Source organism: Vitis riparia, chromosome 18 (assembly GCF_004353265.1).
Source record: "Vitis riparia cultivar Riparia Gloire de Montpellier isolate 1030 chromosome 18, EGFV_Vit.rip_1.0, whole genome shotgun sequence".
Classification (NCBI taxonomy): Eukaryota; Viridiplantae; Streptophyta; class Magnoliopsida; order Vitales; family Vitaceae; genus Vitis; species Vitis riparia.
The window spans coordinates 3,206,735-3,222,796 of NC_048448.1; the positions used below are offsets into that span (position 1 = coordinate 3,206,735).

The 16,062-nt window shown below is 33.7% G+C and overlaps 2 protein-coding genes across 2 annotated transcripts; both read right to left on the reverse strand.

Annotated features, from left to right (window-relative positions):
• Positions 1-638: 638 nt before the first annotated feature.
• LOC117906131 (gamma-glutamylcyclotransferase 2-3) lies at positions 639-5,215 on the reverse strand. Its single transcript, XM_034819089.1, has 8 exons — positions 5,050-5,215; positions 4,894-4,970; positions 4,032-4,085; positions 1,677-1,733; positions 1,490-1,530; positions 1,318-1,389; positions 986-1,065; positions 639-905 (listed from the first exon to the last, which is right to left on the reverse strand). Exons 1-8 carry the CDS (start codon positions 5,156-5,158, stop codon positions 826-828), a joined length of 570 nt encoding a protein of 189 aa, XP_034674980.1. The 5' UTR covers positions 5,159-5,215; the 3' UTR covers positions 639-825.
• A 2,000-nt stretch (positions 5,216-7,215) lies between these two features.
• LOC117906167 (WAT1-related protein At1g21890-like) lies at positions 7,216-10,501 on the reverse strand. The gene is made up of 7 exons (XM_034819128.1): positions 10,133-10,501; positions 9,988-10,050; positions 9,760-9,876; positions 8,730-8,970; positions 8,068-8,226; positions 7,829-7,980; positions 7,216-7,642 (listed from the first exon to the last, which is right to left on the reverse strand). Exons 1-7 carry the CDS (start codon positions 10,342-10,344, stop codon positions 7,411-7,413), a joined length of 1,176 nt encoding a protein of 391 aa, XP_034675019.1. The 5' UTR covers positions 10,345-10,501; the 3' UTR covers positions 7,216-7,410.
• Positions 10,502-16,062: the final 5,561 nt, after the last annotated feature.

Sequence of the window (16,062 nt, forward strand, 5' to 3'; positions counted from 1 at the left end):
TTTTCTTTTGTATTTTTCATAGTGAAATCAAATATAAAAAAATCATTTTCCTTCTTTAGTACTTTTTATTATTAAGAGTACTGTAATTCTAAGCTCTAATCAGAACAACATTTTTAGATATACCAAATTTGAATGGATTATTTGATTAAAATGGACAGAAGAGTAACCTATTTTTGACGTGAATGCCTTTAATCTTTTGATTATTTATATATATTTTAAAAGAAATAGTTATTTTTATAAGAAAAAAATAAGGACTTTCTTGTCCAAAATGAGTGTTTTTTAGGGTGAAAAAAAGTTGGGGGATTAGATTTACAAATAGGAATAATTTTATCCCTTTTAATCAAACAACCAATTTGAATGTAGTCTGTGTATAACAAAAGAGGCAACTGGCATAATATATGTTTGATGAGCGATATATCAGTGGTTTTCTAGGTTGAGTTTTCTTGATGGGCTAGAAGATTTTGGTCTCAATAGCCAAAAAATTATTGTTTAATTGTTTCTGTTAATGACAATGGTAGATTCTTATTTATTATTATTAGACTCGAATAAATAATTATCCCTGTTAAATTGGGATAATTATGGAATTTAATTTCAAATCCAAATCCACAAGTATAAGAAGCTACCAAACTCATGTAGCATTCATGAATTTATTAAGATATTATTATTCATATAAGCCTTTCAGGGTCTCACTTTCCAGAGCTTCAACAACGAGTCTCAACAATGTTTCTCTATCCAATAAATAATATTTTATCAACTCATAAAAGTTTGAGGACATTTTTGAGTTTCAATTCTAATCAGAATGCTCTTGTCCATTGTTACATGGGGTCATGAAACAGTCAGCTCCTTCTCTGAAAGGATGCGCCTCACTTCATTCGCGAGATCCATTACATGTTTGTCTTCACATCCTATGCAAAATATTGAAGAAAATAAATCTTCTTAAGATATAAATGGAGACAAAAAATGGTAATCCTCAGAGAAACCTTACCCATTTGAAGGAGTGCTTGTTCAAGTTGGAAAAGATATTCTCTGTTAGGACCTGAGGGGCCTTCAGCATGAATAATTTGTCTGCACAATGGATAAAAAACACAAGGAATGATCAGCAATTGAGTCTCAGATAGCAGGGTAAAGATGAGATGTTTCAAGAATCCTCTGACCATCCTACTTTTTACTGTATATATGTATGGTGGGGCTTGTATAATTTTGCATCTCAAGTTATAAACTGTGGGGCATATGCACAAAACTAAGGCAATTTCTTATAATGGAGAAGATGCTTCTACAGTAAAATATAAAATTAGAACGTGTAGAGAGAATACATACTTGGCAATCTCTTCAACTGATGCAGGGCCAAGGTAGTTATGATTAAGCTTCTTGTCTGGGGATGCTATGTATCTAAACAGTTAAAAAAGCATCAGTTTTGATCTGGTTGGCTTATGGTAATTGCCAGATATAATAGAAAGATAAAAAGTGCTAGGTGGTTTCACACACTTACACCATTACTCCAGAGATGACAGGAGTAGTAGCCATTGGCTCCTGAAACATATGTAAGCAAATTCCAGCTTAAATTATTGATAAACATAAAACAATATCAGTAATTAAAAAAAATATTAAAATGTGATGATTCCAAATGAGCAACACTTTTTAACTTACAGCACATTGAGCAACACTTTTTAACTTACAGCATAAACATCAAGATAAGCCTTCTTGTCATACTGTTTCTCCCTCACTTCTAGATACTATGAGCCACAACATCATAAAAGGAATTTCCATTAGAAATATTTAGTGAGGGGTGACAACAAAAAAAAAAAGGAAAATGAAGTTGTAAAATGTGCCCCAAAAGATCTTTACAAGCCCTTGGTCCATGACAAAAGCCAATCTGGAAATAATTGCAATGGTCTATAAGCATGAATTGCTATGAAAACTTATAATTATGAATGCATTCTTATATATCTATCAAAAAAAATTTATGAATGCATTCTTATCAGACTGTACAATGGAAACAAATCAAGATTTTGGAGTTGTTTCAGCCAGGATTTTGATTAATTGAGTCATCCATAAGTTATGGTGTCCCCTGGATGCAAACCACCATATAGGCAAAGCTACAGAGAGCTACGGTAAGAAATTAGCAGGAGCATGCAAAGGCTCTACTCCAGGAACAAGGTTTCAACAAACAGTAGGCAGGGAACATACTCAAAAGAGTTGGTTAAAGTGAAACATCCATCATGTATGCATCTTGGTAATCAGAACAGAGAACACCAGCTACTAGGAGAATAGATTAGGAACAAACACTTTTTACAAGAGACTGAATTTAGAGGGCAAGGACCAAGGGAATTGATGACTAAAAACTTGCTGCACAGACAATAAAGATGGGGCACTGAAGAAAGCAGATGTTAGAATTGAAAATGTTACAGATAGGAGAGTATCTGATGTGTCAAATGAAAACCACCACACAAGATAAACTTAAAACTTATAGTGCATAAAGCTCGAAAAACATATAAAAAAATGAATCACAAAGAAAAGCCCAAAAGAGCTTGGAGGAAGCCAGTGTATGTCATGATAGAGTGAATCAGACTTGGTTAGAGGGAGCAAGGAATGATCTTGCAGATATGAAATCCCACTTCTCCCTTCTTTTCTTTTTTTTTTTGTTTTTTTGTTCTATTGAAGCTAAATTTAAATGCTATTTTAAGAGACAGAGACATTCTAAAACTGACATGGACACTAGCAAATGGGAGGGATAATTCAGCACAAGGGCTCAGGCTGACTGGAAGACTCCTGCTTGATCAATTTCTTAGTGATGAAGGAAGACCTCTCATCAGATGTCAGTGGAAATTAAACTGGTATTTGGGAGTTTGTAGGCATGTAAATTAAACTATGGATGGTTGAATGAATGAACTTATGAGTATCATTTCTCTCTGAAAAACCTCAAATTTACCAGGATGTTTTTCCTATTCTTTCATATATGTAAAAGATATGGAGAAACATTTGTGATCATGGACAAGGTAATGGCTCAAAGCTCAGATGTCTAATCAAGTTTTACCTGGGACATGAGTTGCAGTGTGTATGGATCCAGTTATGTGCTATGCCACCTTGGAATAAGGGAAGGTTTATCTAAATTACAAGTTGGAATTTGATAAACTAGCATCATATGTCAGAATTTTTTTTTTCCTTTTAAGTGGAGTAGAACTATGAAATGTTCAATACAACTCTTTTTGGCACTTCATGTTTCCTATTTTGAGGCATGTTTTGGGTTCTTCCAGAGTTGTAAGAGAACTTTATGAGAATTGGTGGTGTATGCCCTTGCAGAGTGAGGAGGGTGGTCTGTTCATTAGTGATGAGGTGTTTAAAGACAGTGAAACTGGAAAGCTTTGAGATGCAGGTGCAGGGAGGATGCAAAGTGTTTCCTAATTTTTTCTTTGATCCTTTATGTTTTGCAAAGTTGTGCAGTATCCTTCTTTTTTTCTTTTTTCTTTTTTAATATATATATAAATTCATTTTGGCATACATGGGGTATGCCCTTCTCTGTGTTGTTATATATGTAAAATCAACTCTCTATCTTGTTGTCCTTATAAATGGAAAATTAAAAGAAAAATAACAAGAAATTGTCTGGACTAATAAATTTAGAGTTTTGAAACAGAAGTTAACAACTCTGCATCTTGCACTCTGTACTTCTTTTGCTCTTTCATCATATCATGGTGACCTAATGAACCAATGTGCTCCCTAGAGGTAGCTTAAGGCACTTAGTAGGAGTAGTAACTAGGAAATCCAAGAAACCACACTAGCTGATTGGGGAAGAGAAAAGATACCTACACTTTGTTGCTACATCATGCCTATCAATCAAATGAATCAATCGGGAAAATCAGAATAAAACAACAACAAATAGCACCCATTTGTTGGGTAGTACGAACCATCAAGCACTTGGAATGAGAGAGCTGATTCATGGCCATCAATACATCAAAATAACATAAAATATTTCAAAGGATTTTAGCAGCTTAGGGATCAGAAAAACTTCAAAGAAAACCACTTAAGAAACATACTGTTAATGCAATCTGTTCATCTTCCTCCTTGGAAACCTTGTAGGCAACTCCCCACTATAACCTTGCAAAATAAGAAAAAAATGTACTGTTTTATGCATTGCCATATTTGATAAGTTCAAAAACATAACTAAGTTAAGCATTTGTATCATATAGTATACTACTGATAAGCTAAAATAACAACTGGATGGTAAAGAGAAAATTAGGACAAACAACTGAGTCCTCGACAATGGAAGAGTCGATGCATCAACCAGGACCAGAAATCTCAAATTTGCATACTATATGATAAAAGAGATGAAAATTCGTCTTACAATTGAAACAGGAAGTTCTTCCCCGTATGCCTAAGGTGCAATTTTGTCACTCTGAATCTGACTAATTCATTAGGCCTATCTAGCAACAACAAACAGTCATGGTAATTTTTTTTTTTTTTTTCTACTGAACTTCCTTAATGGTCAAGAAAAACAATAATCACAGTAATACCAATTCTAGTTTATATCAAACATTTTTCATTAAAAAACAATTAAATGTTATTCTGCCAGAGAAATATTGTTCCCGAATGCAAGTGAAAAAGGCCCTTTTTTCCCTAAGTTTTAACAGATGTCGCAAAATAAAGGAGTATCCCAAATTTTCTCTGTGATACACCATTGCAATCAGGGAAGCAAATGGACTTCAAAAGAGGTGTTTTCCTAGACCAACCAATCATCTACTGTAAGGTTTAAGCCACAACGCACACATACCCATAAGACTATCGTTTAAACTTCCAATCGCACTTAAAGAGAAAGCAAATGATTGAGAATCCAATCAAATTTTCATACAGGTATACATTTGATGTAGTATGGGCGTTTGGATTGTAAAAGGAACTCACGCAGATCTCTCCTTCAGCAGGCTCCAATGTAACTGTTCTTCCTGGGTATTCTGGTGTCCCTCTGTGGTCTGTACTACCTGCAAGACACCCAAAACAAAACCATACAAATACAATGAATTCAAGGAGAGATACAGCGAGAGATAGTGAGGTGCAGACCTTGGTAGAAGACACGACGGTACCCTTTGATGAAACAAACTCGTCGATCATCATATTCAAACCCTGCTTTCCATATCAGTGACCCATACCCGAATACCCATAAAACCATTTCTCTCCCTCTACAGTCTCCACCAGATGGAAAATGCGAGAGGAAGAGCAAATCTAGTGTCACAACAGACGAAAGCGGATACAAGAGGCCCTTTTAACTTGTACGGATATTAAAAAAAAAATCTTAAAAAATGGTACTTTGAAAAAATTTTTCTTAAAATATAATAGTTACACAATAAATCTACTATACTTTTTGCCGCTTTGAAAAGTGTTTCTTAAATAAACATCTTTCATATTTTTCATATCAATGATACATATTAATTTTTTTTTTTGAATTTATGTTAAAGGTGTCTTTTCAAAAAACACTTTTCCATAATATTTTTATCAGTAATTCATATTAAAAAAAATGAATTTATACTCAAAAAATATCATTTCCACAATACCATAAAATCAAATTTATACTAAAGGCGTCTCTTAAATAAACATCTTTCACAATTTTTATATCAATCACATAGTGAAAAAAAATTGAATTTACATTGAAGGTTTTTCTACAATTTTACAAAATTGAATTTATATTAAATGTATATTTTGAAAAAACACTTTCTACAATTTTTATATTAGTCACATATCGAAAAAAAAAAATTTGTACTAAAAATGTCTCTTAAAGGAAAATCTTTCAATATAAATTTAATTTTATGAAATTGTTGAAGATGTTTTTTGAAAAAACACTTTTAGTATAAAATTCAATTATTTCAATGGACGATTGATACAAGAATAGTTGAAGGTGTCTTTTAAAGAGACACTTTTAATATAAATTTAATTTTGTGAAATTGTAAAAAGTATTTATTAGGGAGACATCTTTAATATAAATTCAATTTTTTCATTATGCAGTTAGTATAAAAATTGTGAAAAAGTGTCTTTTAAGAAGATATTTTTAATATAAATTCAATTTTGTAGAATTATAAATGGTGTTTCTTGAAGAGATACTTTTAATATAAATTCATATTTTTTTAATGTGTGTTATTAATATAAAAATTGTGAAAGGTGTCTTTTGAAGAGACATAATCAGGGAGTGAAATAGAACATGAAATTGTAAGTTCCCAAGCAATGGCAGGAGATGAGGGCTCTGACCGCGTGCTTGTTGAAGAATGAACCGATGACTCATAGGCAGTGACTTAGTTAAGGGAAACCATCGGAGCCGTAGCAAAAGCGAGTCTTTATAGGGCAATTGTCACCTTCAATGTAAATTTAATTTTTTTGAAAGTATATCATTGACATAAAATGATGGAAGATGTATTTTCAAGAGACACCTTTTAAAATGTTAAAAGTGTCGTAGATTTGGAAATATTTTTCAGTATACCGTATTTAAAAAAATTAATTTTAAATTCACCTACAATCATAAAAAATCCTAGATAAGATGCAGTTCAGCTCTCTCCAATTCGTACATGTCAAAAATTGCGCCACCTAATTATAAAAAAAACTGCCACGTAATTATTAAAAAATTCTTAATATGATAAATTAACTAATTAAATATCCAATCCTTTTGCCGGACAGTTTCCTTACGTCTGTAAACTCTTCGATCGCTATTATTGCATTATTAAATTACTTAATTTTATTTTATTATCCAAATTACTAATTGAATAATAAAAATAAACTAATAATTTATTTTAAAAATTCAGTGCAAATAAAATAAAAATTCAATTTTGTCAATCACGTCTCCTTTTTTAACCATCGCACAACGGTTTCAATAGTTGTATATAATAGTTTCTATTTTATTTATTAATTTTATAATTTCATATTAAAAATAAATTTAATAACAAGTTGATGTTTGTCTTTCTATCTCATGTGGGCCGGGCCGAATGGTGGGCTTGATTTGAAATTATGGGGACAATGTCGTTAGGGAGTGGACTTATGCCAGAGAATTTGATTCTTTGATGAGGGGCCCATTACCTTGAGGCACCCAATGCTCTTGCTAATTTGTCACCATATTTGGGGATGTGAAATAAAATTCTGGGCCAAAACCCACAAGGTAAAAGGTGGGATATACGAATGAGAAAAGGTCAATTCTTGCAATCAAGTGACACCAGGTTGTACGATTGGAAATGAAATGAGGATATATGGGGGGACTAATCAGAATAAAGTAGTTTCACTTCACCTGCCCATATGGGAAAGTTCAACTGGCATTAATTGCTTGCAAAACTAAAGTAGATAGATAGCTATACCCATAGAGAGAAAGAGAGAGAGACAGAGAAAGGGTTTATGGATGATAGTTGGGTGACCCTTTGGCAGAATATTGTACATTAAAATTGATGATCATTCAATCATTGATGATGCCTCTGACACGCGAATCTTCAACATTCCACCATCTTCTTCCATGTTGTTGTTATGGACAATGCTTGGTTTAGTGCTGCTTGCAACTGGCAATTCATGGCTCCCACCTGCTTTCTCATCTGTCGGCGCCTGTGATGCTGAGCTTCTGGCCTCCTTGCTTTTGCCCCACACCACCGAATAAAGGCCTACGACTATCACGGCCGCTCCAAGTATACTGAGGTCAACCACAACAAACATTAATACCATGTAAATAGATCGACAAAAGATACATGGAGGAGGCATATGCTGATTCACTATGAGTTCATTGTGATCAAATATATATGAAGTTGACTTGGAATTATTAATCAATGATGCTGTTTTGAGGGAAATGGTGGCATATATATATATATCATAATTATACCTTCCCAGGTGGAGTTTCTCGGCCAAAATGAAGGACCCCAGAGCTGCAGTGATAATCATGCACAGAGGGCTGAAAGCAGTTACAAACACGGGGCCTCGTTCTTTGATCACTAGACTTTGCACATAATATGCAATTCCAGAGCAAACTATCCCCTAAACATTTTGGTTAATATATAGTGTTAGTTACTTCTTAACATCATATAATTTCATTTAGTATAAATATATAGAAGGTGTACTCACAGAATAAGCTGCAGCCAAGATTCTGGAGTCGAAGCCTATTGCCCAAGCAGCTTTGTCGCGTTCCATCACAAGTGCCACGGCTGCTCCTTGCACCGTCCCCATAAAGCATATCAAGGCTGTGAGAGAGAGCTCCGCTGGGTATTGCTTCAGTGTAAATGACTGAATAACCAAAAATGCATAGCCATTCAGATTAGCTAGTCAGATGAAGGCATGGCGCTGTGGATTTAGCTAACCAAGTTATTTTCATGTAAAAGGCTGGTAATAATAAATTGAACAAAACTATGTGCTACATGGCTAAGTACTAATCAAACGCCATTCAACTTTATATGTGAGGCCCAATTTGGACCCAACAAGTACAGCACTTTAATAGTAAAAGCAGTAATATTAATAATGGCTGTGCATAGAAAAGTAAGGGCTATGATTAAATTAGACAACAATCCAAAATGTGGGCCATGAAGACCAACACTGTGATCTCAAATAGATTGATAGATTCAGATTCGACCTTTGCATTTCTGACCATATTATTTTGATTTTTGTCCATGATAATCTCTCATAAAATTGATGTTACCAGAATATGGTTCCCAATTTTTTTATTTTTTATTTTGTCATATTGCTATAAAAGAATTTATAAGATTTCCACTACATAATATAGGTAAACTTACTTGCAATATGAAGAAACCAGACCAACCAAAGCAGCCGCCTAGGAGCATTAGGGTTCCGGTGGCCCAATTTTGGCCTGCCGTGGGATCACTGGAGGATTCATGGTGGCTTATTCCCCGTGTGTGTATAAAGTCAATGATGGGACCTTTGTACAGTGTCATCACCATGGCTCCTGTGACTGTGATTAAGGTTCCGATCACCTTAGCTTGGCTGGGTATCTTCTTAATATTAATTTTCTCCAACCTATAACCAATGATATATATTAGCATGTTATACGTTGGTAGAAGCTATAACCGTCAAAATACAGATCAAGCAGCACAGCAGCTGGCTGTTGAAAGCAGAAACAGTCGAGACTTTCATATTGATCAATAAATCTGCTTATTTTTGTTGCCAAACTAATGCGGATTACGATAGAAATTTTATTTAAACAAAATACTTAATACTTAGCAAATGATACTTGATCATATGCGAAATGGCTTGACCTTCCATGTGAAATGAATACAAATACGTGGATATGTGGAGTATAAATGTCTTTTGGCAAGCTCTTCCCGTATATTCTTTGAGGAAAAATGAATTTTGGAATTGATGTTTGAGAACCCATCTGGATGTTTGTCTCTTCAAAGGTGGGAATAATGAATACTTGGTAATGGTGGGTGGTGGATAACAACTCAGAACTTCATGACGTTGAAAGTGGCTTCACTTCTGTTGTTATGATGACAAAACATTATTCCTTTCAGAGCTAAAGAGAAATCAGAAGGATCATTTACTTTAATGAATAAGAAAAGTAATAGCAATTTTCTTTAGGTGTAGGAATTTGTAAAAAATATTATTATTAATATTTTTGTAGCGTTCCACTTTTTGAAAAAATAAAGTATGGAATATACTATAATTAACGTTGATCATTCATCTAATACCAGTTACTTTTACCTACCAATCCCATTCAACTGTTCTCATCATCAGCTTTTATGAGGACATGCATGCAGTGTATATAACATATACTGGTGAAGTGATTTGAATTAATCTTTATATTACCTGAAGATAATTGCCATTATGAAAGTAATAGCAGGGAGGACATTGACAGTGGCAGAAGCAAAGGTTGCTGATGTATACTTCAACCCCACATAGTATAAGTTTTGATCAAACACTGGCCTGATCATCAATACCCAATCGGAGAAAAGATATTAACATATGATGCAACAGTACTCATATGAGAAGAATGAAAAGAGAAAGTGCAAGTAATGCTGGGTTTTGGAGCATTACTCTAGGAAGCCAAGCACCATTATTTTTAGGAAGGTTGAGAGTGTCATCTTTGGCCTTACTTTCCTATAAATTAGAAGAAAAACAATTAGCAAAGCAAATACTATATATATTTGGATGTGAGAGCAAGATTTGATAAGAAAAAGACCTTTCAAGAACAAGTGCGAAGGGTGCGATCACAAGAGTGGCAACTGCATGTCGGTACACTACAAGTACGTAGTGATTCATCCCATGCTTCAAAGAAACCATGGTGATGATGTACATGCCAGCATAGCCGAACTGCAGGGAGACAATGCCCAAGTACGCTTTCACCTTGGAGAACATCAGGCTCAGCTTGACAAAAAGGGTTTGGTCTCCCATCTCTCTCTCTCTCTTTCTGTTTGGGGAATTGAATGAGAAACTAAAATGAGGAACGGCCTTCTTATAGACAGAGGAAAGCAATAAAGGGGTGGTTGTTCGATTTTTCAACACCACCTATGCATCCTTTCTGCACTAACTCATGGCTTTAGCTCTTCTCTAGATTCCTTATCCATTAACAAAAAACACCCATTTTCGAAGCAAGGAGAATCCTTTCTTTGATGATAGAATTGAGGAAAAGAGAGAAGGGATGTGTGTGGACCTCTAATAAAATAAAAGAAAAAAAAATGTTCCCATTTTTGTTTTCATCTCTTACCCCTGTTTTTCTTAGAGGAAGTGGGGATTTGTGTTCATTGACCACCTAATGGAATTGGGGTTTAGTGGTGTAGGATGATGCGTGTGGGGTGCCTATGTTTTTTGAAGTGGGGTGGCATCAAGAGTGGGCAAATCAATTCAGTAATTGGAGGATTCACTCATGGTTAATTAATTAACTACTTTTTGACTCTAAGAAAAACAATTAACATAGTGAGGCTGATGTAATGATCCATAAATAATTGGCATACAAACCTCCCAGGTAAATTAGGTTGCTTTTTTGAGAGATTGCACAAATCCAGCATCAGCAAGTTCTCGAAATCTAAGTACACATGACCATTGACTCCCTTCTATTTTAAAATAACTACAACCACAATCCTTGCAGCATAACTTAAATCCAGGGGAGGACCGGAACTTTCTGCTCAAAGTTTTCTCCTACATTTTCATTCAATCAGAAGCTGAGAGTGGCCAAGTTGCTTGAGTTCTCACCCCACCTTCTTGCCATAACGTCAACACATAGTCAAATCCAAGTCATCAAAAGGGGTCATAACGCTGAAATTATTGCCGTACGTGGGTGGGGTGTAAGACTAGAGCTTTGCTTATGTGTGACACTGGAATAGATTGAGAGCAACAGCGTGATGGTTTGTGAGTATTACAACACTTGGGGTCACCAAATGCAAAGAAAGTGAAGTGGGTGGTTGCGTGTTTGGATTCCAATGTCTTGAATCAGAGTGGGGGAGTCCCACCCATTACAAAGCAAACAGTACTCCATCCAAAGAAATGCAGTCAAAAGGATAGTAGGTAGGCAAGCACAAAGAAACCATTTTTACTGTGAGGATAACGCTTGCAATATATTATATATTGTGGTAGATTTGTGGCTGAGAAATATTTAAAATACCAAAAATCAAAAGTAATGGGGCTTCCCTTTCCTGATATTCCATGCATACACATCGACACCAAATGCGTCATTGGCCATGATTTGAGGCTGTGTTATTGATTTGTTCTCCACACAGCTTCTTACTAATAAGACCCTTATATAAGACCCTTCCACCTACCACACAAAAAACAATGGTTTGGACAGTGGACAAGGACAACAAAGTCCAAATATTATATATGTAATTTTACATACATACACCAATATCCAAGTAAGGGTTAGAACCCTATTTCTGTCATAATTGTAATGAAACCTATGCAATTAATCAACCTCTAACTGAGATATTATACAAATATGAATATGGGTGCCAGATATTTTGATGCCAGATAGAGTTGAATGCAGGCGACAGGAAACGCTTTTGTAGGTACGTGTTAACTGTAGAGAAGGCCAGTTCTCAACAAAAAGGGCAAACAATGAAACATAATAATGTAGTTCAAGAACTTTATTAGCTCATAAAGGGGATAAGTTCATGAACGAGAGTTGAGATAATTATCAATAGTACATGTGTTTCACTAGTTCATGTATGAAAATAAGCTCATGATGATCAAGTCTTCAACTTCTTCTAGGTGTTCAAAGGCTGTCTTGTATAAAGTTCACTGCATTCATGCACTTGAATAGGTGCATCCATGGAAACCTCTAACTACCCAATCTGCAGATGGACCATTTAAAATCTGAGAAAGCTATAAACAACGTGTCTGTATAGTCCTCCCCACTTCTCTTCCAAAGTTTATTAAAAGCACTAACGGTCTTCTTCTCATGTGATGTCTTATCATTAACGTACAGACTTTGAGAGCATACGGGGTCCCTGAGTTCTTTTAGAGTTAGAATTCAATCAATACCTAGAAATTCAACATTGAAATCGAGTTCGGTAAGGAGTGGAAAGTCAGTGAACTTGCCGAAAGCTGATCATCATTTGCTTCACTCTCTTCACCATGTTGAAAAATTAATGTCGATATTTAGTATAGACTAATTATATGACCATGCTGCATGGTTATAAAATTAACGTGCATGGGAGATAATAAACCAGATTTTCATTTTCATTTCCGTTGTTTGCTTACAGTATCTCATCCACTGGCACATAATGCCCATGAACAGAAAAAGTTAAGTAGCCTTAATGTGGTAAAGTGAAAATCTCCGAAGCTTGTAACCAGGTGTCCATTTTTCTTTTTTGGATATGGATTAAGATATATTCTTCTGATCAGAAACCCGGCATGGAATGGAACATGTTGGTTTGACATTTGTGCCTATGAATATATACTTAAAAAAATTATTCTGATTGATTTCACTGGATAATTCTTGATGATAGACCTGCATATATGATTAATCATGAGTTTCTTCTCATTAAAGATGAGCCATGCTCGTTAACCTAACAATTGGTAAGTGTTGAGAGGGCCGGGAGCTGCTAGGCTTGTAAAGGTAAGAGAATGTGTCGAGAATACAAGGCATTCGATTCCTGATTAAAGTAAAGTCATTGAAGGTGGAAAGTAGAGGTACGTAAGATAGAATTGATGCAAATAATTTTAAGTCCAATCTCTCTTGCGTCGTCATCAAAAGCTATGATTAAATTGAAAAGATAGACAGATGTTGGTGGAGAGTTACACCCTGGTGATAAGAACACAACCATGGAATTTGAAATTTGATGTGCTTTGGCGATGACTTTAGCACCACCCCAAATTCAAAATTGATAGGACTGGACTCCTTTCGGAAGAGCTATACTTGCAACTTATAAAACATTCCTTGTTTAAAGGCCTCCATAACAGGAAATAGACGGGGGTTTACACTTAAAAACCCTTTGGGAGTGACCATATTCATGATTAATCCAAGCCCCAAAATTCAATCTGAAGTGACATTTGTCTACAAATTTTTTGAAAGAATGTACTTTATTGGATAGGAGAATGTCATCTTTGGGATGTTTTATACGTATCTATAAGAAAAGAAATCAAAATTTTCTTATCCGCAAGTTCTCATTGTGAATTGTCTGTCTCGTCAAGTCCACTTATATCATTTATTGGTGGTACCTAGCTACTGTCTAGCCTGTCTTACCCGCTCTAAAGGTTATATTCTCTCCCATGTCACTTCTCTAGAGCTTGCTTCAAAATCAGTAAGAATACATCTTCTACGGAGTACCATCACAGAAGATAATTAATTTTATATAAAATAAAAAAGGGGAATATTCACTTAAGATATAGTGTAAATTAAAAGGGTACGTAAGATAATGAGCTCAGTACCTGCTCTTGGAACATCGAGCTTTCGCAGGCAGGTTCATGTGTCACAGTTATTCCTGATGGTGATTGCACATGGCAGCATTTGGGCTTTACCATCCCTATCAGCAGGTGTGGTTAACTTGAGATCAATTTGCTCGTTTTTTTTTTTCAAGCTTTTCGGGTCAGCATCAATTAGTGCTCTTGGATTTGGATCGTTTTGGGTTGGATTAAGCCTATCCTTGATAAATATATAAATTAGGTTGGGTTGGGTTGCCCAAAGTCAAAGCTCAAAAGAAGTTATATTGAATCTAGCCAACCACGAGAAGGCAGGTGGAGTCCGGCTAATTGTCAAATTGGAGGCTTGTGTAACATTTGAAATACCAATGCTATTCAAAAATAAAAATATCGATAATTACGGATATATAGTATTTCGATTTTATGAATATATCGAAAATATATTAACAGATATTTTGATATAAAATATCAATTGACTTAGAATTAATTAAAACTTATTAAAAATATAAAACAAAACTCTTATAAATGAAATTAAAAGTATAATAGATATTTTAAAATTGTTTTATTGAAGAAATTAATATATACATATATATATATATATATATATATATATATATATATATATAAAAGTGTACATTGATTATTAAATTACATAAAATATAATTCAATAATAATATTGTGATATTTGATTATAATATGTTTAATTTTAAAATATATTTAATATTAAAATTATGATATATTTAATTTAATTGTATTAAATGATAATAAATGTATAATTTTTTAATATTTAATTAATATATTAATAATATTAAAAACTTTTTGCTACTTAATTAAATGAAATTTTTTTATTTACATATAAAATAATTATAATTAATTCATTATTTAAAGGATTTTTTTAATATTTTGTGTATAATATATATATATATATATATATATATATATATATATATATATATATGTGGTGGCATGGTAATTAACAAAGGACAAACTTGCCCTCATGGTAAGTGGATGTTGGCTCCAACCAAAAGGTTGCTCCACTAGCAATGCATAGTAATTAACAAAGGACAAACTTGCCTTCATGGTAAGTGGATGTTGGCCCCAACCAAAAGGTTGGTGCTCAACTCCACTAGCAACTCATTTTTAATTGCCTTGTCGGTCCTAATTAATTTGATTTTTATTTTCTTATTTTTAATAATGATAATAAATACTTTTCAACAAAATAAGTTATAAAAATTATAATATTTTAATTATTTATAAAATATATTTATTTAAATATAATTAAAAATTTTAAAAATTAAAAAAAAATTGAAATTAAACTAAATGGATGACTTATCCCATTTTATTTCTTTAATGAGACAAAAATGATAATCGTTTTGAATAAACGAGATAGGATTGGGATGGAAGTGATTCGTCTCAAACTTACTCTATTATTATCCCTAATTGAGCAACAAGGCCAAATGTATGAATGATCTAAAAAATAAAATGGATTGTAGCTATTCAACTAATTACTCCCAACATATCCAAATAATACTTATAACATGTTAAAATAATTTTTTAATAAAAAATAAATCTTTGAAAGTATTTATATTAAGCTTTTTATAAAGGTTTTAAATCCAATTGAATTAAAATGAATTGACTGTTCAAAAAAGACTTACGATGGATTGCTCAACCCCACATCTAACTAGACTTCCGTGGATTCACAATGTAAACACTTATTCAAACAGAAGCCACCACATTAACTCATATGTGTGGTACCAAGATTTCTAACCTTCATATCTAGTTATGACACTGAAGTCCAATTGTGTAATCTCGCATGTCAACCCCCCGTTACAAATTTTCCGGGCTTGGGCTTGGGCTTGGGCTTCAGTACAAAGGGTGTCCATCTTTCAGACTAACTACTCTAGAATGCATGTTATGCGATTATATATGTACACCAGATGGACAACTCAAGAAAAATTGTTGAATTTTCTATAAACATTATCCCAAATTTAGAATTCATTTGAAAGTAATTTTATTTAAAGTGTTCTTAGTTTATAATTTTCCTATTGATATTTGACAAATTTTTAAAAATTATTCTCAAAATTTTTAAAAATTATTAAATTTTTTTTAATAGAATTTGAATATAATTTTTTTAAAAAAAAATTTGATGACGGTGATTCTCTGTTTTTATGCCAAACGACGTCGTCTTAGTTACCGATCTCAAACGGTAAAGCCACGTGGTTGGGGCGATGACTCTCATGCAAGCCTCGGGAAGAG